General features: G+C 41.6%; 2 protein-coding genes across 6 annotated transcripts; both read right to left on the reverse strand.

The window, feature by feature from the left end:
• Positions 1-2121: 2121 nt before the first annotated feature.
• Positions 2122-11749, reverse strand: npepl1 (aminopeptidase like 1). The gene is made up of 12 exons (XM_064968225.1): positions 11558-11749; positions 10477-10662; positions 9808-9978; positions 7410-7499; positions 7115-7196; positions 5389-5531; positions 5054-5131; positions 4803-4903; positions 4445-4568; positions 3625-3801; positions 3294-3404; positions 2122-2860 (listed from the first exon to the last, which is right to left on the reverse strand). Exons 1-12 carry the CDS (start codon positions 11705-11707, stop codon positions 2696-2698), a joined length of 1578 nt encoding a protein of 525 aa, XP_064824297.1. The 5' UTR covers positions 11708-11749; the 3' UTR covers positions 2122-2695.
• A 385-nt stretch (positions 11750-12134) lies between these two features.
• On the reverse strand, positions 12135-27990 carry LOC135541820 (syntaxin-16-like). Of its 5 annotated transcripts, none has more exons than XM_064968228.1 (9): positions 27610-27990; positions 26205-26234; positions 25055-25162; positions 20814-20954; positions 16302-16464; positions 15975-16063; positions 14034-14177; positions 13802-13882; positions 12135-13653 (listed from the first exon to the last, which is right to left on the reverse strand). In XM_064968228.1, exons 1-9 carry the CDS (start codon positions 27688-27690, stop codon positions 13552-13554), a joined length of 939 nt encoding a protein of 312 aa, XP_064824300.1. In that variant the 5' UTR covers positions 27691-27990; the 3' UTR covers positions 12135-13551. The 5 variants fall into 5 exon arrangements, with proteins under 5 accessions (XP_064824300.1, XP_064824298.1, XP_064824301.1 ...); XM_064968226.1 differs by having other exon boundaries at positions 27559-27990; XM_064968229.1 differs by lacking the exon at positions 26205-26234.
• Between the last annotated feature and the right edge of the window lie 7 nt (positions 27991-27997).

Raw genomic sequence — 27997 nt, forward strand, 5'->3', positions numbered from 1 at the left:
TAAAACCACCGCAGGCCAAATTCAGCCCATGGGCCGCCAGTTGGGGAACCCTGCTATACACAATGACTGCTTGTCTTGTCACAAACTGAAATTAGGCTAACTTTTAGACTTTTTAGCAACCAGGAAATGGCGGAGCGATTTCTGCATAGTGCATCTTGAAAACTATAATTTTTATATCATGGATGCATGGTCAGTCCTTGCATCCATAGGTTTTATGAATTTGAGAGTGGTTGTAGAGGTTTACAGCCGCTGTTCCGCTATGGGGACAACAAGTCACATTGTTAGGGAGGAGACAAGCATCTTGACATTATATCCAGTATCTCTGGAGTTATTACATTTCTACAGGCCCCAACCCTCAGGTTATAACCAATCCATGGCTATCGTTTGCTAAAATAGCTTGAGCCATCTTTGTTGTGAGAAGTGCTGCATCACTGCAGTCTATTCCATTTCTGTCATTGTCTACCTCAACCATGGGAACATTTGGGTCCTCCTCATCTTCAATTGTGAAGCACTGCTGTTGCAATTATAACAATGCAGAACGTTCTTGGTTAAAAGTGCAATGTGTTTGAGACACTGGAAACGGATTCAACACACCAAACATGAGCTCCACAACACCTCTGGTGTGGATATGAGCTTGGTTGTACCCTTGTTGCTCAGGTCTTATTGCATGAACAGAGGGGGTGAACAAGAAATTGGTCTATGCATACCCACTGTCACCAAGTATGATTTCACTATATTGTCCTCCTTCAAGCTGAGCGTACAAAGAAGAGCTTTTGAAAATTCTTGAGTCATGAATTGTACCTTTCCAGGGTGCAACAATGTTGGAAAACTGCAAATTGGGAGTGTACACACACTTTGCACATTTGAGAACCAGTTTTTACAATTCCTGTACTCCTCAGCATATGCAGTAGTAGAGGGATACTTAATGGGAATATGACATCCATCTATACAGCCAATAACTCCAGGAAAGTTCCCATATTCATAAAACTCTACCTTGTAGTTGGCGTGGGCTGCAGGGAACTTGATGTAATTGTCTTTCAGTTCACATATAGCAGTGCAGACTGGACTAATCTGCATGCAGTCAGTTCACTTACACCACACAAATCTCCTGTTTCACAATGAAGGTTTCAGATGCCAAAAACCTCAGTATTTGTAGGGAAGGAGGAATGGGCCTTCCCTAAAGAGTCAGATGAAAGCCTTGCCTCAAGCAAACAAATGATCTCAGCTGCATTGACTTAGTACATACAGAAACGGTAATGGATAACCGCCCTTCTGTCCGTCCTTGGTGGTGCTCTTTGATCACTGAATGTCCAGTAATCCATTTCCCTCCATTGCCAAGGTCAACCCGGGGCCACTATCCATTCATCTGAAGTTGAACCTGCCACTAGCCTTCTAGAAACTTCAGACTTTTTCCAATCTAAACTAGGGCATGTCTGAGAAATGCCATTTCAGTCAATTGAGTTTAAAAAGTGCAAATTGAATATAAGATGTTTAATCGGCCCGCGAAACTGCCCATTATGTTGGGGTTTTAGGCCTAACTACATGGTCTGTAACCTGATTTGATGTGTGCATAAATGTGAGAAGTAAGCCTATGCGACCAGGTGATGAATGCAAATACCCAGGAGACAGCAACTTTACCTTAGCTCCAGGGATAGCTCAGTCATGAGTGCCATAGTTGGCCAATCCAAGCAGATTAGCATTGGTTCAAAGTGGTTACCCAAATTAAATATATACAATAAAACTAGAGGAAAGCATAAACTATAGATTAACTAACAAAAACCCACAAACACTGGCAGGCCAAGAAGCCTCTGATCACAGAATGCCAATCATCCAGATTACTCACACCTGTCGATTTATCCAGGCTTCCTAGCAGAGAAGAGCCCTTCACCCAGTTGGTACTGCCACTTGGGGATGGAGTATGGCAGAAGTGTATCTTGGTAATATGTTGCCTGGCTGGTAACACTGAACTACCCCCCCCCCCCCTCCCTCCCTCCCCCCCCAATATCACAAGACCTGCATCAATAGTTTATGGTTTTCTTGCTTACTATACATTTGTTACAGGCAAGTTTGTTAACATTTTATTTTATGCAGTTATCATTTTACAAGGAATAAGAAAGCAGATTACTCCAAAAGCTCTCTTTATTATTCACAAGTTATTCCCAATGTCCATAAAGATAAGTTTGGCAACAGTGGATAAGCCCTGGCTGCATACCAAAATTTGTGTTTGCCTAGCGAATTTACTCAAGACACATTGAAAGAAAAAGGAAACAATCACTTAGCTCACAGGATCGCTTGGATCACATACCTCATTCAGTTATTTTAACAGTCAATTTCAGACTATTTTGATTTCATTTTCAGAAATTGTGATAATGCTCTTGTAATTTATTCAAGGACAGCAAAACCTTTAAGTCTATAACATGCTATAAACATTTGCACATTCATAATTCCTCCCAACTCTGTGTGGGACAAATAATCAAAAGACAGTCAATTAAATACAACACAAACAAATCTGAGAGAAATTCTAGCCACCTGCTCTTTTCCCCACATGTTATTCACTGCATCGTGAAGAAGTAGACTAAGAATTGACGATTGGAAATGCTTTCTAGGTGAACAGTGCATGTCAGTGTAAAGAGGGGAGGTGTGTGGGTCTGGAGTTTGTGAGGCAGAGGAGTCCCGAGGTGGCTGTTTCGAGGTTTTACACCAGTCTCCGCCTTTTGCTGTCGCGCACCATCGGGTCCCCGGATGCAGCATTCATTCTGGCCGCCCCCAGAGGAGACACCTGGTTGAGCATAGGGTCGTCGGAAGCCTGGCCGAACAGAGCCATGAGCAGAGCCACACCGAAGCCAGTAGCACGCTCCCCCTGCAGAGAGGAAGGAAGAGAATGATACAACAGGTTACACCATGACTCAAATATATTTTTGTTCCCAGCCCCCCTCCATTAGCTCTTACACATTTGTTTTTTCACCGATCTGCAAGCACTAGATAGATAATGTATACAGAGGATGATCCTTTCGTTCCTCATTTGTTTGAGCTAGGCTGAATCAGGTTAGAGCACACTTGAGTGTTTGAGTCTGTCAAGATATGGGAGTGGCTGAAATGGATTTAATAGATTATGTCTATACTTCCAAAATATTTAATTAGAAGGGGTTTCCTGGACACATTAAGCCTAATCCTGAACTAAAAAGCATTTTCAGTGGGGATTCCTCCATTAAGTTAGCTTTTTAGTCCATGACAAGGCTTAAATCGGTGTCCAGGAAAACACCCCCACTAAACCCAAATATCCAGTCACTCACAGCATGGACGGGGGAGGCTATGTCCACATGGACCCAGACCCCAGGCCAGTCGAAGCCCAGGTGAGAGCCGATGAAGAGGCCGGCACAGGAGCTCGTAGCATTCTCCCGGTCCTTTCACACACACAGAAAGGGGATACCTTTATATTTTAGTCATTCAGCAGATGCTCTTATCCAGAAAATATATAATAGGGTGAAGGAAAATGAACAAAAATCATGATAGGCTGTAGAAGCATTAACTCTTTGTATGGAGCTACTTGATCGTACTCCGATCTAAGATTAGGACCTGGTAGACTGGGCATACAGCAGAGAGTAGAGTAGTAGTGCCACTCACAGCCACAGAGTTCTTCATGTCTGCCACAGCTGAGGTGAACTCACTGAAGTGCAGCTCTGGGCAGTAGACCAGTGGGTGAGCCAGGTCTCCGCTGCTGCGGCCTGCACTCACACATGCCATCTCCCACTGCTCACTGTTGGTCATCACAGCACAATGGTACTTCCCTGTGGAGATCCCCTAGGAAAGAGACAAATTAAACCATTGTTTGAAACATATACTTATGTAGTAATTTGTTATACAGGAACTATGGTAATGAACTAAAGTGAAAGGTGGTAATAAGTTAAATTATGTATGTATTGAGTACAAATTCACCCAACGCTTATGATGGGCAGCAACAAAAACCAGCCTTGTTTTTGTGCATCAGACCTCACTAACATTTCATTAGCGAACTACTTCACTGGGTAGCCAAAATAATACTGTGTGGTGCATGTGACTTTCAGTATGAGCTCATCAGTGAATCATGAGGGTTATCACATGATGTGGCTTTATCAGTCAGCACAAGCTGTGTTTGAGTTAGAACAACTGTTATAAGGAAATATTTAGGCCTAATGATTTTGTTTGACACAAACACACCATCCATTTGTGTGAGACAACCTTGATACGTTGTTTTAAGTTCCTCAGAGAATGTGGTGAGTTTTAGCTGTAGCCCACGAAAATTTCAGTTAGGGCAAAGATCAGCAAAATTAAAAAACTTACTGGGTAGAATTATCTGTCACAAGCCCTGTTGACCCTTGCACATGTTCATTTCAGCCTATATATGGTGTGTGTTGTTGCCAAAGATGCAGTGCTGTGGCCATAGAAGAGCCTGCCAGTCACACACCTGTGCCCCTGTCAGGGTGGCCATATCCAGGATGATGTCAGCAGAGAGGTCCTTGCTGGCATACACCACACCATCAGACAGCACCAGCCTGCCCTCGGCATCAGTGTTGTTGATCTCCACGGTCCTTCATCAGAAAGGCAGCAAAAAGAGAACAAAAAACACTATTCATACCACAAACTAAGCCAGCATCGTAATAAATGATCCTTGGTCAAATATCAGCCAATTGTGTCTTTCCCACACAAAGCCCATCAGAAGGAAAACCCCTACTTTCCTCCATCAGGTTGCCATTGTATCAGCCTGTTTCCCATGACTTTGCCTAACTGGTTTAAATTAATCCAACATTTAGGAGGGTACTCACTTTCCAGAGTAGAGTGTGTGGATGTCATCTGGCCGTGTTGCAGCGGGTCCGACTGCATTCTCTGCCAGGCAGAATACGGCATGGAGATTGTCTTTGAAGCCCTAAAAAAAAGACGTGTATAGACCTTTTTTGAAATGCACAACTTTTCAAACGCTCAATACAATCCCATAGGGTGTCTCCAAACAGGACCGAATGTTGCAAAATAAGAGGTTGATTTGAAAGATTAACCAGGGGCAGTAGGTAGATCTCACCTGTTTGACAGTAGCTTTGAAAGCTCCTAAAATGGCTGCTGCCCCACCACAGTCTCTCTTCATCCCAGGCATGTTGGTCTTGATGTGGGGGGGCAAAAGAACATTACAACATTGTAACTGAATACTTATTTTGCTGGCTACTGTTAAATATCCATTTAATTATACAAAATACAGAATGATCACATCATGGATCTGTTCCAAATGGCACCCCATTCCCTTTATAGTACACCACTTTAGACAAGGGCCCATAGGGCTCTGTTCAAAAGTACTGCACTATAGAGAACATGGTGCTATTTGGATGCAGCTAAACTGACAAGCCTCATGCTTGCCTTTACCTTTCCCTTGATGCTGAGGCCTCCAGTGTCATATACAATTCCCTTGCCCACCCATGCAATAGTCTGGGTGGCGCCATCTGGTTTGTGGCTCAGGACTGCCAGAGCAGGGGGGTTCACCGCTGCCTTGCCCACTCCATAGATGCCTGAGGGCCCAAACAGTCCAAAGTAATTGAGTTGATAACTCAATATTAGTGTGGTTATCAGGGAAAACAACCATGAGTGCATCTACATCACAAGACAACTCAAACTAAAATACAAGCTTTATTCCAACGTGGGAAAACTAATTTGACATTCCTTTTGGTCTAAATCTTTTGGGTCCCATTTATTAGCTAGTTTACTGAGAAAGTAATACATCAGGATATAAACATTGCACATTCAAAGACCGAGAGGAGAACCAACCCCCACAAAACTCCAAAAGGAAAGTGGAAGAAAGAGTGTGGTCATCATACATGCGAGCTGATACACATAATTAAAAAATATTTTTCTAACTGGCCCACACAGTTTGTGTGATGGGAAGCAAAGCACCAAACAGATTTGAGTCCCAATTAGAGTATGAGAGCAGAGTTGCTTTGGCGTACCAAATTCTTTCCAACCGTTCCTCTAAAATACAATCCTCACTCACAGGATAAACTGACAGTCCATAGTTGCTCCATTCCTTAAAATCACCATTTAACCAAAACCCATCTATTTTTGTGACTACTTGGTTTTGAAGTATTGAAAACAAACCATATGATATTATAAACCATATTTTTATATAAAGTATTTTAATAAACATGAAAAGGCGACTAAAAGCATTCACAATTTCAAATAGGCGAGGTGTCGCATTAAACTGCATAAAAACACTTTAAATAGGTCAGGAACCAGATGGGTAGCTTAAATGCATTTAGGCTATATTATTAGCCTAATATGTCAAGGCTATAGCCTACAAATAAATAAATAAATAATGAAGCATTTGCGAGTGTCGACACACTAGGCTGGTAGGAACATTAAGCACTCAGCATTTAAACATTTTGTTGTATTAAGTCATTGTACTCTATAAATTGTGCATATAGGCTGTGACTTAATTATAATTCAAATCTAATGAATTATTAGTGCCTTTGAATTCACTTTTAGAAACAAGAGATTGGCCAGAGTGTGGCTTCAGGCTCGTGTGATGGTGCCTGCAGAGCAGCCCAGCAGCAGAGAATAACCTCTCTGCGCTTGCAGAGCGACTGGGGATGCTAAACACCCTTCGGCCCACTCTTGCCAGGGAGGCAGTATTGCAGTGATGTTTTTGTATTTTTCTATAGGTAGGCCTGACATTTTGTATACCCCTATCAAAACAGAAAGCTCCTTATAAGAGGTAACATGTCAGGCCTATTGGGCCAAAATCAATGATAGCCTATTGTATAGACAGAATGAAAATTAAGAGATCAGATTTATTGTTTATAAATACTTTTCTACAATGAGAGTTAGCTACCCACCTCATTCCTTTCTTTTAGCATGTGCACGAAGTAGACCTTCATGCTTTTGGGATACGGGTCTTTTCAGATTCCACGTTGACTAGTTGTGGACACTACAACACACTCCCTCTCTTGCTCTTGGCCCTCCTCAGCTTTGTAAGTCACCTTGATTCTGCACCGGTGTGTTTACTCAGTTCATTAAAATATTTAGCAAACTCACATAATCTGGTCCAAAACATAGAAGCATAACACATAGCCAAGACCCTCCTGTCCTGATACACTACCTCCAAATCCTTTCTGTTTCAGTTCCTCTCCTCGAATGATAACAGGAGAAATGCCCAGTTCAGTTCCCACTGCCTTAATCTCCTGAAGACAAAAAGGCATACCCAGTCAAAAAAAGCACATTTTGTTTAATTAAGTTGTTTTAAGAAGTCACTGTCAAGTGTGCTATTGCTTTATGGTAGCGTCCCAAATGGCACCCTAAACCCAGTGCCCTATGTTGGGAATAAGCAGTGCCCTATGTTGGGAATAGGGTGCCATTTGTGACGCAGACGATAACTACATTATGATATCACTTGCCTCCAAGAAGTGATCAGTATTCATCTCATTGCATGGTGTGTCCACAATCCGTGCTGCCAGTCTCACTCCATCAGCAGCATTGGCAAGACACTGGCAAGAGCCAAAGCATAAATTAAGTTCATTTTTGTCATTTAGCAGATGCTCCTATCCAGAGAGAATTACAACCATGCAAACATGTACTCTGGATTTACATTTATGCATGTACAGTGCATTCAGAAATTATTCAGACTCCTTGACTTTTTCCACTGTTCGGTTACAGCCTCATTAGTAACCCCCCCCCCCCCCCCTCAATCCACACACAATACCCCATAATGACAAAACAAAAACAGGTTCAGAATTTTTTGCAAATGTATTACAAGTAAAACATCACATCTACATTAGTACTCAGACTCTTTACTTAGTACTTTATAATTGCTGCCAAAGTTGCTTCAACAGCCTCAAGTCTTCTTGGGTATGACGCTACAAGCTTAGCACACCTATATTTGAGGAGTTAACCCCATTCTTCTCTGCAGATCCTCTCAAGTCCGGTCAGGTTTGATGGGAGTGTTATTGCACAGCTATTTTCAGGTCTCTCCAGAGATGTTCGATCGGGTTCAAGTCCGGGCTCTGGCTGGGCCACTCAAGGACATTCAGAGACTTATCCCAAAGCCACTCTTGAATTATCTTGGGTGTGTGTTTCGCGTTATCCTGTTGGAAGGTGAACCTTCACCCAGTCTGAGGTCCTGAGTGCTCTGGAGAAGGTTGGCATCAAGGATCTCTGTTTACTTTGCTCCGTTCACCTTTCCCTCAAACCTGACAAATCTCCCAGTCCCTGCCACTGAAAAACATCCCCACAGCATGATGCTCCACCACCATACTTTGGATGGTGCCAGGTTTCCTCTAGACGTGAAGCTTGACATTCAGGCCAAAGTGTTCAATCTTGATTATCAGACCAGAGAATCTTGTTTCTCATGGTCTGAGACTCCTTTAGGGGCTTTTTGGAAAACTCCAAGCGGGCTGTCATGTGCCTTTTACTGAGGAGTGGCTGCTGTCTGGCCACTCTACCACGAAGGCCTGATTGGTGGTGTGCTGCAGAGATGGTTGTCCTTCTGGAAAGTTCTCCCATCTCCAGAGGAACTCTGGTGCTCTGTCATAGTGATCATCGGGTTCTCGGTCACCTCCCTGACCAAGGCCTTTTCCCTCGATTGCTCAATTTGTCCGCGTTGCCAGCTCTAGGAAAAGTTTTAGTGGTTCCAAACTTGTTCCATTTAAGAAAGTAGGCCACTGTTCTTGGGGACCTTCAATGCTGCAGACATTATTTGGTACCCTTCCCCAGATCTGTGCCACAACACAATCCTGTCTTGGAGCTCTACGGACAATTCCTTCGAACCCACGGCTTGTTTTTTGCTCTGACTTGCACTGTCAACTGTGGGACCTTATATAGACAGGTATGTGCATTTCCAAATCATATCCAATCAATTGAATTTACCACAGGAGCACTCCAAGTTGATGATTAACGGAAAGAGGATGCACCTGAGCTCAATTTCAAGTCTCATATCAAAAGGGTCTGCAAACTTAAATAAGGTATGTTTTTTATTTAAGAAATTTGCAGAAATGTCTAAAAACCTGTTTTTGCTTCGACAATATGGGGTAACGTGTGTAGACTGATGGAAAAAATCATGTACAGTGGGGCAAAAAAGTATTTAGTCAGCCACCAATTGTGCAAATTCTCCCACTTAAAAAGATGAGGCCTGTAATTTTCATCATAGGTACACTTCAACTATGACAGACAAAATGAAGAAAAAAAATCCAGAAAATCACATTGTAGGAATTTTAATGAATTTATTTGCAAATTATGGTGCAAACACAGCTCAATTTGATCTCAAAAAACAATCTTGCGACTGCATGAGTGAAAGACCGCTCGTGCCTGTCAACGCTGGCCTACAATAATTAAACTCTGATGCACACTACAGAGATTGGGATGAGCAAAACTTCGCATCCGGAGGACACCGATTCAATTCTGATCGGAGTAGCGTAATTGTTTGCTAGTTATTTTTTTACATCTATAATCTGCTTGGCCAAAAAATGTTTTACTTGCCACAGCACTGTAGTGGTTTTAACAGAAATAACCTACAATATTTTTTCAGCTCAGATTTACTCAAGAGGCATAGCCTATAGGCCAGGTGGTTTTTATATTTTTTTAATGTATTCATTCGGGTTCACAGTGCGGACCGAACAGATGTGCCCATACTAAACGGTTTGGTAGGAATACTTGTGCAGTACATCATAAAAGCACTCCATATAGCTCTTGTAGTCAGTTTGATCAGTCATTTACAAAACCAGTGGTTGGCAGCAACAACAGTGGCTGATGTAGGTCCACAGTGGCTCTGGCAATGACTAGTATAGAAGTTAGAGGTACCTGCAGTATAGTGGGGTCCAGTGGTCCGTTGTCTTGGCCCACAGTGATGAACTCCACAGTGACTTCTTTCTTCTCGGTCCTGCGGGAGGAGGCAGAACGACGGGAGAATATGGGGAAAGCCCGGGCGATGGCACAGGCTGAGGCAAACACATCAGACCGCTCACACACCACCTGGACAGACAGGAACAAACATACTTTCACTGTCTGATAACAAATCTGTAATAACAGTCAAGCTAAAATGATCAATAAATGCAGTGTGTCAATCATAAAGCATGCAATTTGGCATATTGCCTTAAAAGTAAAATCAAAAGAATACCGCATAGGCCTACTTTAAATATGCAACCACATGTAGGCCTAACCTATATTTGTTTGAGACTTCGGACAGCTGTAGGGGCCCATCTATGGCTTAACGATCACATTATCACTAAGGATTGAATAATAAATGTCTGGTGTCTGACGCGTAATGGCAGATAAGGTCAGCATCACCCTAAACTCCACGGGCATGTTTCCCACCACAGATTAAGCCTAGTCCTGGACTAAAAACTATTCTCAATGGACAACTTCCACTGAAAGTGCATTTAAATCCAGGACTAGGCTTAATGTGTTTGGGAAACCGGCCCCGTATAGCTCCGAATTAGTCTTTAATCCCAGTGCAGTGAACTGACTGACCAGGATGCAGCGGCTTGTCCCTCCAGGCAGGCAGGTACGGACCAGACGGGAAAGGAAGTGGGCAGAGGAAGGGCTGTTGTGTCTGCTAACCCGTGAGGGCAGTGCTGCCACAGCTGCATGGCTCAAGTACAGAGGGCAGCTGTCAGTAGGGTTAGGGTTCAGAGCAGTGAGAGCAGCCTGCCAGACCTGGATAAAAAAAAATAAAGTTTTCATTTTGATAGCAAATTGTCACTGTGAGTGCTACATTATTATGATCACATAAACGCGGGCATCGATTCTGAATGGCACTGAATACAGTAAGACTTGTGAAAGCATGACATAAGTTGTCTGACAATGTGTTGTTGAACAATTTACCTGCAAGTTGCACAACTGCTGTCAAACAGTGATAAGATATTAGCAAAGCAGAAGACCAAATAGTGATCAAAGGCTGCGTTTACACAGGTAGCCAAATTCTAATCCTTTTCCCCAATTAATGGCAAAAGCTCTTATTGGTCTAAACACTAATAGTGGAAAAGATCAGAATTGGTCTGACTCCACATGCAGCTGGCAGGACCAAACATCAAGTAGTCACGAGGAGCAAAAGCTAGGTTATTCGGGCACATGCAACTTGAAACATAATTTAACTCACTAATCCAGTAAAACTGCCTTTCCTACAGGCTGGCTTCTTCAAGTAAAATGGGGTGGGGAAACGTAAATGAGAATTTCTTGAAATTAAGAATAAAGGCCAATAAAATATTGTCAGGGATCAAGTAACGAGTCAATGTGGTTAGAGAATGGAGATGGTATGTTAAAAGCTAAGCTAGCATGACTTGATTTGTGATAGCTAATTTAGCTAGCAAGCATTTAGCTAACTTTGTTTGCATTGTCAGATTCAAGCCAATGAACTATGCATGGCCCATTGGAACTATTTCACAGAATACCAAGAGTAACATTAAGCATTTTTCATATTATAATTACTAGTTAGCTGACTTACTAATTAGATTTTTTTACTGACACTATCCAGCTTGCAATGTCAGCGCCAGTTGACGAGTGCTTGCCGGGGAGCTCAAGCACGAGCAGCCCCGACTTTTTATTTCCTCACCTTTTCGCTGACAGCTGGCTGCAATTTCCCCTTGACCTGGGTCCAGTTTGTTTGGGCCAAGTTATTCAGTTGACCGACAATTAGGACAGGGCGATTTTGAGGCTCCGAATCTCCAGCAGAAGCCTTGAACTCGAGCACCACGTTCGCCATCTTTGGACAAACCGATGGATTGATGCCCTTTGCACTTTATCGCACATCCTGCCTTTCAAAGAGCTGTGCCACTGCTGAGATTGAATGGGAAGTCAGCACTAGCACGGATCTTGAATAGGATTGGATTTTTCTGTACAGTAGTTGTACATAGTGTGTGAGAAATATATTTTTAAACCAATACGTTTTGTTCATTTTCCCCGTAAATCAAAGTGGAAAAGACTATCCAATCCTATTTATGCGTAATGTTTCCTTGGTAAGCAGCTATATCTCAAACTGCGGATACGAACCAATGCAATGCACGTGTATTATTTCTTTAAACCGTTAATATCCACAATCGTAAAACAAAACAAAAAAAACACAAGAATAACATGAGCCATAATATACCATTGGGACGAAGGTGTTTCCCCACCCAAAGAAAACATCCAGACATGAGCAATTATGATTTATAATTGATGTGTGTATAAATATATATAAATCTATATAAAAAACTGAACTTGGACAATGTTTTGGAAATAGCTAATTCTGTCCAAGGATTCCCGAATCCCAAATTGTACCCTATTCCCTGGCTATTGGGCCTGGTCAAAAGTAGTACACTATTTAGTGAATAGGGTGCCATTTGGGACTTCAAAATGAATTCTGCTTCATCATCAGTAATAAAGACTTGAGCACACTTTGAAATCTATTCAGAATTTAACATGAAATGGGTCACATATCTTTCCAAAAAACAGGACCGTTCTTCATAAGAAACTGTAGTGTTGATTTTGTAGCGGAATCGGCAAAGTAATTTGAGTGCAAAAGCTTGCAACACATCGTTCATTCCAACACAGGCCGCCACAGACACAATTTAGGCTATTCAATACATCTTTGCCATATTAGACAAAATCCTTTGACCTTTTATAGAATTTAAATTAAAAAATAAATAATTTAATAATATACAGCAGACAGTAGTTTGACAGACATGAAACCAATCATCAGTCTTTCGATATGTGCAAACTGTGAGAGGTATAAAATACTAAATAAACTCAACTGATGTATCAGTTAGTGACACCGAACAACAGAAAGGGTCGTAAAACAAGAGAAAGCAGTCATGTGATCTAAATGTGCACCATCATGAACGACACTGCTGTTGGTACAGAGACATTCATTTAGGATGGTCTGAATCCAAACGGAACTATTGGTATTCAATCAATCAGTTTCAGCCACTGAGTCACAAAAACCATTGTAATTTCTCCCTCTTTGAAAAAATAAACATGAAAAAGCAGAAAATGAAACAAATGAAGTGTGTGCAATGACCAGGGTCCGTAAAAGCAACACCACGAGACAAAATGTTTACATTCAGTATTCATGTGTGCAGTAGCTGAATTGTAGGAATTCTTCTCTTGGAATAACATAAATGGAAGAGCAGAGGTTACAACTATAGCTTACACTAAAACTGGACAGATGATGCTAATTCTCACAAGAAAACCACTTATTTTCTCCAAAACCAAGCAAATTATATGGCCATAACAATTAATCAGTAGTCGACCACAAGGGAATTGAATATGTTTTTTCTGTGTTTCTTTGTAGCAGTACCATGACACATGGATATGGTCATGTTCAAGGGTGTATTGGAGCACAGTGGGTGTGTGCAGGCATGTTCCAAAGTTAAATAGGAACTCTCCCTGGCTGTCCTCTCTTAGGAATCATGCATTCAACATCTCCATGAGTCATACAGCACGAGATTCTGGAAGAATGATTCTTCAGATGTTGATTGAAAAGTTGGACAGGTAATCAACATCATTTGAAGTACAGATAATACCCTCATACAAGCACACACAACATACCAAAAGCAAAGAAATGCATCACTAGAACTTGGTCCCAAATAAAATAAGTATTAGAACGACAACTATAACAGTAAGGATTAAAATGACCAGCATCTTTCGGTTTTTCTTCTGATACTGTTCAGCCTGCAAGAAAACAGAGAAAATGTTATAATTAAGTTTGTGGGCAAGATGACATCTTACCCTTTTTCATGGACATAATCATCAATTGGGCTTCGTTTGAACCATTGTTGATGTTTCAGATGTGTTGCACAATCTAACATTGTGTCCTCACCTTCTGTAACTGTTTCAACCCCTCTTCTGTTTTGACACACGATTGCTCCACATTGAAGTCAATTCTGTCAAGTACTGTGCCCTGATATTGGATAAAGAATGAAACAAATCAGTTGGGAAAACATACAAAGCCATATCCATGGGCCATACTGACACAGTTTGTTATTGATGTTAATCATCACAAGGTATAAACATGGTGTTTCCAATCACTGAATAGGGTTTCCCTCACAGACCTGTTCCACCACCAATCCAGCCAGGTCTCGGAAAATCTCATTCAGGTCAGAGATGGACTGGACAATCTGTCTGACCTCTCTCTCACGTTCCTCCACCATCACTGTGTTCTGCTCTACCAGGACCAGCTGGTCACCTGTAAACCCCTGGGAGAGATCAGAAATATGGGCTCACTGAATAAAACTTTGTCTTCGTCCCAAATGGCACCCTATTCCATTCTGCAGGCAAAAAAATAGTTTTGTTACAATCTTAATGCTATGAAAATACTTCAGTCGAATAGTGCTGTTCACAGGTCATTTTCCCTGCGGTCCAGGAACCTCTTCATACACCACACAAAGAAAGTTGGCAGTTTACATACCTTAGCCAAATACATTTGAACTCAGTTTCACAATTTCTGACATTTAATCAGAGTAAAAATTCCCTGTCTTAGGTCAGTTAGGATCACCACTTTATTCTAAGAATGTGAAATGTCAGAATAATAGTAGAGAGAATGATTAATTTCAGCTTTTTATTTCTTTCATCACATTCCCAGTGGGTCAGACGTTTACATGCACTCAATTAGTAGATGGTAGCACTGCCTTTGAATTGTTCAACTTGGGTCAAATGTTTCGGGTAGCCTTCCACAAGCTCCCCACAATAAGTTGGGTGAATTTTGTCCCATTCCTCCTGACAGAGCTGGTGTAACTGAGTCAGGTTTGTAGGCCTCTTTGCTCACACACGCTTTTTCAGTTCTGCCCACAAATTTATGGGATTGAGGTCAAGGCTTTGTAATGGCCACTCCAATAACTTGACTTAGTTGTCCTTAAGCCATTTTGCCACAACTTTGGAAGTGTACTTGGGCTCATTTTCAATTTGGAAGACCCATTTGCGACCAAGCTTAACTTCCTGACTGATGTTACTTCAATATATCCACATAATTTTCCCTCCACATGATGCCCTCTATTTTGTGAAGTGCACCAGTTCCTCCTGCAGCAAAGCACCCCCACAACATGATGCTGCCACCCCTGTGCTTTATGGTTGGGATGATGTTCTTCGGCTTGCAAGCCTCCCCCTTTTTCCTCCAAACATAACAATGGTCATTATGGCCAAACAGTTCTATTTTTGTTTCATCAGACCACTGGACATTTCTCAAAAAAGTACAATCTTTGTCCCCATGTGCAGTTGGAAACTGTAGTCTGGCTTTTTATGGTGGTTTTGAGCAGACTTTCAGGTTATGTAGATATAGGACTAGTTTTACTGTGGATATAGATACTTTTGTACCGGTTTCCTCCAGCATCTTCACAAGGTCCTTTGCTGTTGTTCTGGGATTGATTTGCACTTCTCGCACCAAAGTACATTCATCTCTAGGAGACAGAATGCCTCTCCTTCCTGAGCGGTATGACAGCTGCGTGGTCCCATGGTGTTTATACTTGCATACTATTGTTGTTTGTACAGATGAACTTGGTACCTTCAGGCTTTCGGATGTGAAGGTCTACAATTTTTTTCTGATGTCTTGGCTGATTTCTTTTGATTGTTTCATGATGTCAAGCAAAGAGGCACTGAGTTTGAAGGTAGGCCTTGAAATACATCCACAGGTACACATCCAATTGACATCAATTAGCCTATGACATCATTTTCTGGAATTTTCCAAGCTGTTTAAAGGCACAGTCAATTTAGTGTATGTAAACTTCTGACCCACTGGAATTGTGATACAGTGAATTATAAGTGAAATAATCTGTAAACAATTGTTGGAAAAATGACTTGTGTCATGCACAAAGTAGATGTCTTAACCGACTTGCCAAAAATATAGTTAGTTAACAAGAAATTTGTGGAGTGGTTGAAAAATGAGTTTTAATGACTCCAACCTAAGTGTATGTAAACTTCTGACTTCAACTGTATGTATAAGCAATAATGCTGATCAGGGAAATGTCAAAATACACTGACAGTGTCAGTTCCAAGCTCACCCTGTCATATAGTGCTATGTCTTCATCCTCCTCCATTAGAGGACCGGAGTCAAAAAAGTGCTTTGATCTCTCCTCGCGATTCTTCATGCCTGTAACAGAAAGCATCAACATTATGACAATAAAAGAGACATATGATGAGGGTGCAGGTGAAACCTAAGACCAGAGAAATGTAGAGTGTGTGTGTGTGTGTGTGTGTATTTGGTGTGTGTGTGCACAAGTTCGTGCCAGAAGAGAGAGAAGTGAGGGTTGGAAGATAGCTGAAGAGGTGTAGGAATAAATACAGTAAGGTGAAATACCACCATTCAGTTTGAGTGAGTGCTCGCTTACGTTTCAGGTAACTGGACTGTGTGTGTCTGAAGTTGGTGGAGAGCTCCTGCAGGCTCCCTGCCAACGAGGACACCACGTTTCTCAGAAGCCTCTCCTCCTGCTCTGTGCAGTGGCCACAGCGAGACTGCAGACCTCTCACTGCACGCTGACACCGGTGGAACATCTACACACAGAGGCAAAAGAGCAAGCACTCAATATATCTTTGCTATATTAGAGAAAAACATTTGACCTTTGTACAATTTAAATTCAAAATAACTAATTAATATCTACACTAGTGATGTGCAGGTTAACTCAACCCACAGTCCCGTGGTTATCTACGTAGGGCAGGCGCGTTTAGATTCATAAAGAGTCGGGTTGAATAAAGAGAAATCAAATGTATTTTTTTTATCCATAAATGTGTAATTATAGTGCAATTTATATCTATAGGCTAAATTGAGGTTTTTCTTTCATTATTTTAAGCTCTCTGGCTTTAGTGTGTAAACCAAAGCTTTAGGGGCTAACTTTACGCACACCAACCACCAAATGCTATTGTGAACTGGCAGAAAAAGTTAATGTCATCCACTGAGCCAAAAAGGACAATGTCAGAAAAATATGAGAAAAGCTGTGAAATGGAAAGTTGAAAATAAAAGAGAAAGGAGGGCCAGAACACCAAATCTTTCCCAAACATTAGTCAAGTGGTAAAAGAAGACGATAGCAGTGCATATGCTATGTGTCAGGATTCTGAGGCGCTATAAAAATTTGACAGTCACTTGACGGGGACTTCAAATAGGCCTATGGCACGTCAATGCAACTGAAGCCTACTGTTCAAATGGATTAAATGGAAACTGAATCTGGAAACTGACTGTAGGTCTATAACCCCCCCACATAAACTTAATATTAAATCCTGCAGAATTAAGAATTTCTTGCTGTAAAGTGATTCACCAAATGTACATTTTGACTTGGGAACAGGAGTGGATAAATATTATTTGTTTCAGCATCTTAAGAGAATGTGAATGAATGCGCAGTTAGGGACTGTCTGTAGAGGTAAAAAGTCATTTCCACAGCATTCCATTTCCTTACAACCTGTCAAACGGATGTCATTTGGAAATTTTGCCCAGAAAGAGTTATTGCATTTTCTCCCCGGTCGCTAAACGTCTTTGCTCCACGAAAGAAGCAGAATTGACAGAGAAAACTTTACTGATGTCACCAAGATTGAAGCATTCATTATAATTTATTCTGGTGAGCAAGGGTTTATTTAGTCTTCTAGGGCAACATCTAATGACATAATTAGATACATGCAGCTTCTCTTCTAAACAAGATGACTGACAAATAGCCTACCAAAATGTCCAAAATTATAAGCAGAAACACATTAAATTAAGCAAGAAAAATTCCTGTCAAAAATAATACTTATAAACGGTCCCAAATCTGACTGTAGCCTACAGAGCATTTTCTATATTTGCGGGTTGGGGTCGGGTGCGGGCCTCAGATTCTCTATTTACCACATATAATCGTGTGGTTGTTGATAGGTTATTAGCAATTGCGGGTGGGTGAACAAACCGCTGACCCACGCACCACTAATCTACACAAACCCAAGCAACACATCTAATCTACACAAACCGAAAGCACAGAGAAATACTTACTGATAAAAAAAATAAGTTCTTATCCTACTACATAACAAGAATGGCCACAATGGTTAACATATTACATCAGCAGGCTGCATATACTGTTGGCCGTCATAAAAAAGGCACAAAGGTAAACACGTACTTCTAAATATTATTAGATCATATTGTCAAACAAAGAGCTCCATTCATAACAACAATTATTAGGCACTCCTTAAAGGCGGTGGCTTTTCCAGAAGGCCACTTATGAGGTGTCACCAGCTGAGGAAAAAGGTATCTTAGGTGATAATAATAGTAGTGACTCTTCAAAGTTCGTTCAATGGGGTTTCTTGTCTAGATTCCCATCTCTGTCACTGTACATGTTCACAGATCCTTTGTTCGACCCCCCAGGGCAATTGAACTGATTCCAGAGGCTGATCCAAAACACCACCGGAGGAGAAGAGGTATTTGGAGTGGAGTGGACTTCTAGTCCGACTCAGGAGGCACGCACATTACCCACCGCTATTACTCGCTAATATTCTGTCTCCGGATAATAAAGTTGACGAGCTCAGGGCAAGGATCTCCTTCCAGAGAGACATCAGGGATTGTAATATTGTTTGTTTCAGGGAAACATGGCTCTCTCGAGATATACTGTCCCCATACGTAGTCAGTTGGGTTCTCAGTTCATCGCGCAGAAATGAATAAGTATCTCTCATGATTAACTACTCATAGTGTGATTGTGATTACGTACAGAAACGCAACTCCTTTTGTGCAACTGACCTAGAATACCTCACAATCAAATTCTAAACATATTACCTCAAGACAATTATCTTAGATTAGTCACAGCTATGTATAGTCCCCCTCCAGTCGATACCACGACAGCCCTCAAAGAACTTCACTGGACATTATGCAAAACACATAACCGGAGGCCGCATTTATTGTAGCTGGGGATTTTAACAAGGCAAATTTGAGGAAAACGCAACCGAAGTTCTAACAACACATTGACTGTAGTACTCGCGCTGCATAAAACACTCGACCACTGCTACTCCAACTTCCGGGATGCCTACAAGGCCCTCCCCCACCCTCCCCTAGGAAAATCTGATCACGACTCCATTTTGCTCCTCCCTTCCTATAGGCAGAAACTCGAAACAGGAAGTATTCGTGCTAAGGACTATTCAACGCTGGTCTGACCAATCGGAATCTACGCTTCAAGATGGTTTTGATCACGTGGACTGGGATATGTTCCAGGTAGCCTCAGAATAAACATTGACGAATAGTGACCGAGTTAATCAGGAAGTGTATAGGAGATTTTGTTCCCACTGTGACTATTAAAACCTACCCTAGCCAAAAACCGTGGATAGATGGCAGCATTCGCACAAACCACCTTATTTAACCATGGTAAGGTGATTGGGAATATGGCAAAATACAAACAGTGTTGTTATTCCCTCCGTAAAGACGAGTCAAGGATCACATCATCTCTACCTTACCTAACATCCACTTAAATTTGCTTACCGCCCCAATAGATCCACAGACGATGCCATCGCACTGCCCTATCCCATCTGGAAAAAAGGAATACCTATGTAAGAATGCTGTTCATTAACTATAGCTCAGCATTCAACACCATAGTACCCTCCAAGCTTAACATTAAGCTCGGACCCTGAGTCTGAATCCCGCTCTGTGCAGCTGCGTCCTGGACTTCCTGACGGGCCGCCCCCAGGTGGTGAAGGTAGGAAACAACACCACTTCACTGATCCTCAACACAGGGCCCCACAAGGGTGCCTGCTCAGCCCCCTCCTGTACTCCCTGTTCACCCACGACTGCGTGCCCACGCATGCCTCCAACTCAATCATCAAGTTTGCAGACAACACAACAGTAGTAGGCCTGATTACCAACAATGACAACACAGCCTACAGGGGGAGGTGAGGGCCCTGGGAGTGCGGTGCCAGGAAAATAACCTCTCACTCAACATCAACAAAAGCAGCTGATCGTGGACTTCAGGAAACAGCAGAGGGAGTACCCCCCCCCCCACCATCCAATCCATGGGACCGCAGTGGAGAAGGTGGAAGGCTTCAGGTTCCTTGGCGTACACATCACTGACAAATGGAAATGGTGCACCAACACAGACAGTGTGGTGAAGAAGGCGCAACAGCGCCTCTTCAACCTCAGGAGGCTGAAGAAATGTGGCTTGTCACCTAAAACCCTCACTAACATTTACAGATTGAGAGAATCCTGTCGAGCTGTATCACCGCCTGGTACGGCAACTGCACCACACGCAACCGCAGGGCTCACCAGAGGGTGGTGCAGTCTGCACAACGCATCACCGGGGGCAAACGACCTGCCCTACAGTACACCTACAGCAACTGATGTTACAAGAAGGCCAAAAAGATCATCAAGGACCATAACCACCTGAGCCACTGCCTGTTCACCCCACGATCATCCAGAAGGCGAGGTCAGTACATGTGCATCAAAGCTGGGACAGAGACTGAAAAATAGCTTTTCTCTCAAGGCCATCAGACGGTTAAATAGCCATCACTAGCACATTAGAGACTGCTGCCCTATATACACAGACTTGAAATCACTGGCCACTTTAATAATGGAACACTCGTCACTAATAATGGTTTACATATTTTGCATTACTCATCTCATATGTATATACTGTATTCTATTCTACTATATTTATGCCACTCCGACATTGCTTGTCCAAATACTTACATATTCTTTATTTTAAATTTGTGTGCATTGTTTGTTGTGAAATTGTTAGATATTACTGCACTATTGGAGCTAGAAACACAAGCATTTCACTACACCCGCAAAAACATCTGTTCAACACATATGTGACCAATAAAATTTGATTTGAATAATAAATAGTGATTTGAATAATAAGATATTCTCTTCAATTGTGTTTCTTGTATGGACTCCTCTGTCACTGACCAACCTGTGTGATCTCCTGAGTAGTGATCTCTATGGCATGCTCCTCTTCACTGCTGTCATCCAGGGTGGGACGGTTCATGTGCTTATCATGGAGGGCGGCCAGCTCCTTCATTTTCTGCTGGACCCGTGTGATTTCATACTGAATCTGAAAGCCCACGCAACCACAAGATTAACACAGATGCATGGGAGAACAGGACATGCACTGAAAGCTCCAATAAAAATGACATTTTAAAGAAGACTGATACGGAACCTTGGAATTTGGTATAGCCAAATACTAATAAGCTGACATTTTCTGAAGTATATACACAGCTCAACAGTTTCATTGTGGTGGTGAAACTAGGCATATGTAATAGCCTAAACGTAAAGGATTAGCTCACTATTTTACAACTTGATGTTTGATTGTTCCTCACCCTGAAACTCCATATTTGGTTAGATGTTACTTAAAAAGGTGATTTGGCCATGAATATTATATTTATTTCTTTAACATGCTCACATGTCCCCATCACTACCATTGATTGTGGTGGCTAAAGTAAGGTGCAGTTTGTTGTGGCTGTTGAAAGAAAACTGAACCATGGTTCAGTTTCTCCTGACCCATAAACTACTTTCAGGATGAGGGACCATCTAACATCAAGTAGTAAAATTGTAAACTACACGTTTAAAAAGACAGTCCTCGAAAGGAAAATAAACTTGGTGGAGAGATCTCTGATGAAGTCTGAAATAGTGGCTTACTTAATAAAGTAAATTGAAGCTCCTCTTGTACCCGGCTCAGCCTTAGACAGTTTAAGGTACTTCACCATATCCATTTCAGTAAGGTCATATTGTTAAAATTCTGTCTAATTTGATGGTACATGTGACAAGTGTAAAAGCTCCTTGGCAAACTTGACTCACATGTTCTGGTCCTGTCCACATCAGGTAGATTGGTCCACTATATGTAAGACCCTTTCTGAAGCATTGGATATAGAGTTGCAGCCTAGTGCAGAAAAGGCTATTTTTGGAGTACAAAACAATCCTTCCCTGACCAATAGACAGCTAGATGACACTGCCTTTGTCTACCTGTTGGCCCACAGACAGATTTTATTGGATTGGAAATACATCAATCCTCCCTTAGCCTCAAAGATTGTACATTTTTCCTCTACCAATGTCTTTACATCGTTATCCTTCATTCACTGTGAATAAAAATATTATATACAGTACCAGTCAATAGTTGACACACCGACTCATTCCAGGGTTTTTCTTTATCTTCACCATTTTGTCCATTGTAGAATAATAACAAAGACATCAAAACTATGAAACACATATGGAATCATGTAGTAACCAAAAAAAAAGTTTAACTAATCAAAATATATTTTATATTCTTCAAAGTAGCCACCCTTTGCCTTGATGACAGCTTTGCACACTCCTGGCATTCTCTCAACCAGCTTCATGAGGTAGTCAGCTGGAATGCATTTCAATTAACAGATGTGCCTTGTTAAAAGTTAATTTGTGGAATTTTTATCCTTCTTAATGTATTTGAGCCAGTTGTGTTGTGACAAGGCAGGTGGGGGGGGTATACAGAGGATAACCCTATTTGGTAAAAGACCAAGTTCATATTATGGCAAGAACAGTTCAAATAAGCAAAGAGAAATGACAGTCCATCATTACTTTAAGACATGAAGGTCAGTCAATGCAGAAAAGTTTGTTCAAGTACAGTTGAAAAAAAACAAGCGCTACGTTGAAACTGGTACTCATGAGGACCGCCACAGGAAAGGAAGACCCAGAGTTACCTCTGCTGCAGAGGAATAAGTTCATGAGAGTTACCAGCCTCAGAAACTGCATCCCAAATAAATGCTTGTGAGTTCAAGTAACAGACACATCTCAACATCAACTGTTCAGAGGAGACTGCTTGAATCAGGACTTCATTGTTAATTGCTGCAAAAAAAAAAAACACTACTACAGGACACCAATAAGAAGACAGTTGCTTGGGCCAAGAAACACAAGCAATGGACATTAGACTGGTGGAACTCTACCCTTTGGTCTGATGAATCGAAATTGGAGATTTTTGGTTCAAACCACCGTGTCTTCATGAGACGCAGCGTAGGTGAACTGTAATGGTGCTTTGCTCGTGACACCGTCAGTAATTTATTTAGAATTCAAGGCACACTTAACCAGCATGGCTATCACAGCATTCTGCAGCTATAAGCAATCCTATCTGGTTTGCGCTTAGTGGGACTATCATTTGTTTTTCAACAGGACAATGACCCAACACATCTCAAGGCTGTGTAAGGGCTACATGACCAAGGAGAGTGACGGAGTGCTGCATCAGACGACCTGGCCTCCACAATCACCCGAACTCAACCCAATTGAGGTGGTTTGGGAGGAGTTGGACCGCAGAGTGAAGGAAAAGCAGCCAACAAGTGCTCAGCATATGTGGGAACTCCTTCAAGACTGTTGGAAAACTATTCCTCATGAAGCTGGTTGACAGAATGCCAAGAGCGTGCAAAGCTATCATCAGGGCAAAGAGCGGCATCTGAAGAATCTCAAAAATATTTAGATTTGTTTAACAATTTTTTGTTAACTACATGATTCCATATGTTATTTCATAGAATAATAGTGTAGACATCAAAACTAATGTAGAAAATAGTCAAAATAAGGAAAACACTTGAATGAGTAGATGTGTCCAAACTATTGACTGGTACTGTATCCAGTGCATTTGTTAAGTATTCATACCCCTTGACTTTTTCCACATTTTGTTACATTACAGCCTTATTCTAAAATGGATTAAATAATTTCCCCCCTCAATCTACACATAATACCCCATAATGGACAAAGCAAATTTTTGCAAATTTAGTAAAAAAATAAAAAACTGAAATATTACATTCACATCAGTATTCAGACCTTTTACTCAGTACTTTGTTGAAGCCCCTTTGGCAGCAATTACAGCATCGAGTCTTCTTGGGTATGATACTACAAGCTTGGCACACCTGTATTTTGGGAGTTTCTCCCATTCTTCTCTGCAGATCCTCTCAAGCTTTGTCAGGTTGGATGGGGATCGTCACTGTACAGCTATTCCTCTACAGAGATGTTCGATCGGGATCAACTATGGGCTCTGGCTGGACCACTCAAGGACATTTAGAGACTTGTCCCGAAGCCACTCCAACGTTGTCTTGGCTGTGTGCTTAAGTTCGTTGTCCTGTTGGAAGGTGAACCATCACCTCAGTCTGGGTTCCTGAGCGCTCTAGAGCAGGACCTCTCTGTACTGTTTCATTCATCTTTGCCTCATTCCTGACTAGTCTCCCAGTCCCTGCCACTAAAAAACATCCCCAGAGTATGTTGCCGCCACCACCATGCTTCACCGTGGGGATAATGCCAGGTTTCTTCCAGACGTGATACTTGGCATTCAAGGCAAAGAGTTTAATCTTGGTTTCATCAGACCAGAGAATCTTGTTTCTCATGGTCGGACTCATTTAGGTGCCTTTTTGCAAACTTCAAGCGGGCTGTCATGTGCCTTTTACTGAAGAGTGGCTTCCGTCTGGCCCTCTACCATTAAGGCCTGATTGGTGGAGTGCTGCAGAGATGGTTGTCCTTCTGGAAGGTTTTCCCATCTCCAGAAAGGAACTCCAGAGCTCTGTCAGATGGACCATCGGGTTCTGGGTCACCTCCCTGACCAAGGCCCTTCTCCCCCGATTGCTCTAGGAAGAGTGTTGGTGGTTCCAAACTTGATCCATTTAAAAAAAATTATGGAGGCCACTGTGTTCTTGAGGACCTTCAAAGCTGCAGAAATGTTTTGGTACCCTTCCCCAGATCTGTGCCTCGACACCATTCTGTCTCGGAGCTCTACAGAAAATTCCTTCTACCTCATGGCTTGGTTTTTGCTCTGACATACACTGTCAGTTGTGGGACCATATATACTGGTGTGTGCCTTTCTAAATCATGTACAATCAATTGAATTGACCAATTAAGTTGTAGAAACATCTCAAGGATGATCAATTGAAACAAGATGTACCTGAACTCAATTTCAAGTCTCATAGCAAAGGCTCTGTATACTCGTAAATAAAGTATGTTTTTTATTTTTTTTAATACATTTGCTAACATTTCTAAAAAACATTATTGCTTCGTCATTATGGGGTATTTTATTTACAATAAGGCTGTAATGCAACAAAACGTGTAAGAAGTGAAAGGTTCTGAATATTTTCCGAAAGCACTGTAAAGACAAAATAAAAACTCATCATACTGAAGTTCTGTAGAAAGCATGTGATTGGTTCTTACCTCATCGACCCCATCTACCCACTTGGGCGGCAGTCTCTTGGTGACTCCGATGGCAGCTTCTGGGTCCAAGCGTATCCCAGAGACCAGGGCCATGCGGTCATCAGCCAACTGATAGGAACATCACAGATAATACACAGCATATAATTTCCCATTTCAAGCATACTTTCTATACAAAGCATGGTTTATGTTTCCCCCAGAAAAATAGGTCCTTGTGACTCTGATAGTATAGTTTAGATACAAGGAGATTGGACAGTACCTCATCAAGCTCCTAATGTGATTGGCAGACCCCAGCGAAGTCCAATGAGGAGAGAGGGAGAGGTGAGATGAAGTGAAGTGAGAGAAGTAACAGTAAGTGAGCCCCAGACAAAAAGCAGTGATCAGCTTCATACAGACAATTTTCATGCAATGTCACAGATAACGTTTAAAGAGGGATCATACTAAATGTTCCAAAATTTCTAATTTTGACAAATTTTTTTATATCAATCGAGGTTCTTCAAACATGTAAAATCACCCTTTAAAAAGGTAGGCCTGTCTTTGATAAATCTATGCTAGGCCTAAATACATTGGGTCAGTGAAGTGTGACATGAGAGTGTGTGCGCGAAGGCAAATAAATAGGGCTAGCCTATGTCCCTGATCTCCAAATGATTACCCTAAGCACATAAGCATGTCATATAGGCCTAGAGAAAGGTAAGATGTAGGACAAAGATTTGCATTATAAGAGGATTTTAATATGCATGCAAATCACTCAGCATGAGCACCCAGAACACCATGCAAGAGAAATAATGCCATAAAAACGAGGAGCACCTAAGCTACTTCAGAAACTCAAAGCCAAGTAAACACTGGATTTGCTCTTTGATCCAAAGAAACATTACTATGCTCCAAAACGCCAAACAACTGATTTGTCATGTAATGAATTGGGCCTAACGCTTCCTCGACTATCCACAATCAGGTGGATGAAAAGAAGGCATTTCAAAGTCTGGATTTGAGTTCTACTATGAAGCTGCTGAACACAATAACGGTCACATAGTCAAAACATCTTAGTGCCCAGAAGTAGGAGGGTGAATGGAAGAGGGACTGAAAGGGGAAACTATGAACTCTTTAGAGTTTTGAAACTAAGCAAAATAAATAGGCTAAGATATTATGGACTTACATAGACAGCATTTGTAAAAGGCCCTGTATCCTGGTCAATGATGAAAAATAGAAAATATATATCAGTGACCAACAGTACAAACTCGGTATTCTAAATTAGCATATACAAATATCTTAATAACAAGTAGGCCTAGGCTATATCACTGTAAAGTGTGTGTAAAATACCTTAAACAGTTTAACAACCCAACACCAAGCACAGGATCAATTAAATCTAAAACAGAGCAAAGCACCATCTAAAAAGGGTAGGTTTGAGAAAGCAAATCACTAAAAAGCAAAAGGGTACACACACTACAAACAAACACCTCATAAAATGCAACACGTCAATTGTTACATTTGACCATCTCTATAACAAAAGACTATCCAACTCATCCCAGCATACACTTAAGACTTCTTTATCAAGTACTGAACATTGCCCCTAAAATTTACTTCATGTTCTACCTTAAGCCAAACTTTTAATTTGTTTCTTACTTTGACAAATGCATTGCTTCAATTGACTTTATCATGCCAAAGGAGAACGCACGCTCGAAGATGATTGGTAATGCAAGTTGAGGCTATCAGTACTCTAAATGCATGCCTCTGTGACATGACTCAGGCCAAGGCAAATGTGCGCATCTAGCTTGACAGCTAACTGTACCTAGTTGTTGCCTTCTAGCATGACAGCAAACTGTACCTAGTTGTTGCCTTCTAGCTTGACAGCTAACTGTACCTAGTTGTTGCCTTCTAGCTTGACAGCTAACTGTACCTAGTTGTTGCCTTCTAGCTTGACAGCTAACTGTACCTAGTTGTTGCCTTCTAGCTTGACAGCTAACTGTACCTAGTTGTTGCCTTCTAGCTTGACAGCTAACTGTACCTAGTTGTTGCCTTCTAGCTTGACAGCTAACTGTACCTAGTTGTTGCCTTCTAGCTTGACAGCTAACTGTACCTAGTTGTTGCCTTCTAGCTTGACAGCTAACTGTACCTAGTTGTTGCGTTCTAGCTTGACAGCTAACTGTACCTAGTTGTTGCGTTCCAGCTTGACAGCTAACTGTACCTAGTTGTTGCGTTCCAGCTTGACAGCTAACTGTACCTAGTTGTTGCGTTCCAGCTTGACAGCTAACTGTACCTAGTTGTTGCGTTCCAGCTTGACAGCTAACTGTACCTAGTTGTTGCGTTCCAGCTTGACAGCTAACTGTACCTAGTTGTTGCGTTCTAGCTTGACAGCTTAATGCAGCAAGTAGCCAACATCATATTAATCTGTGGTAGATGGCCACAAGCTAGTTAGCTAACGAGGAGACGTAATCAAGCTACGGCTAGTTTAGTAAATGTGTTAGCCAACACACACACACACACACACACACAATTAACGTTAGACTCACCGCAGCATTGCTACGTGTACTCAGAGTACGACTGGTGCCGTATGTACTCACTTGCTCAGCCAATATATGACGATTTTGGATTGCATTGTTCCGCATTAATAAGAAGGCATCGGTCAAGCGCCTAGTTGCCATGATTAATTTACACACGTAGAATGTGTAGCTATCAAATAACAACCCGCTGCGCACAGTGACTACAACGACGAGCTAGCTAACTATACAACGCAAGGAAAGTTCGCGAGCTAGCCTGTACCGGCTATTCGAAGGGTTATTCCCCTTTCTGTCCTCACAATAACATATCGTTTGTTTTCTATCTTTCGCTTTTATGAAGTACATAAATAAAATATTAAGTTTGACTTCAATGAAACATGTACTGAAGAGAAGGTCAGTGTTCTGTCCTCATCTACGTGGAAAACGTAAATACACAATAAGAGCTTCGTGA

This window comes from Oncorhynchus masou, chromosome 6 (genome assembly GCF_036934945.1).
Source record: "Oncorhynchus masou masou isolate Uvic2021 chromosome 6, UVic_Omas_1.1, whole genome shotgun sequence".
NCBI classification, from domain to species: Eukaryota; Metazoa; Chordata; class Actinopteri; order Salmoniformes; family Salmonidae; genus Oncorhynchus; species Oncorhynchus masou.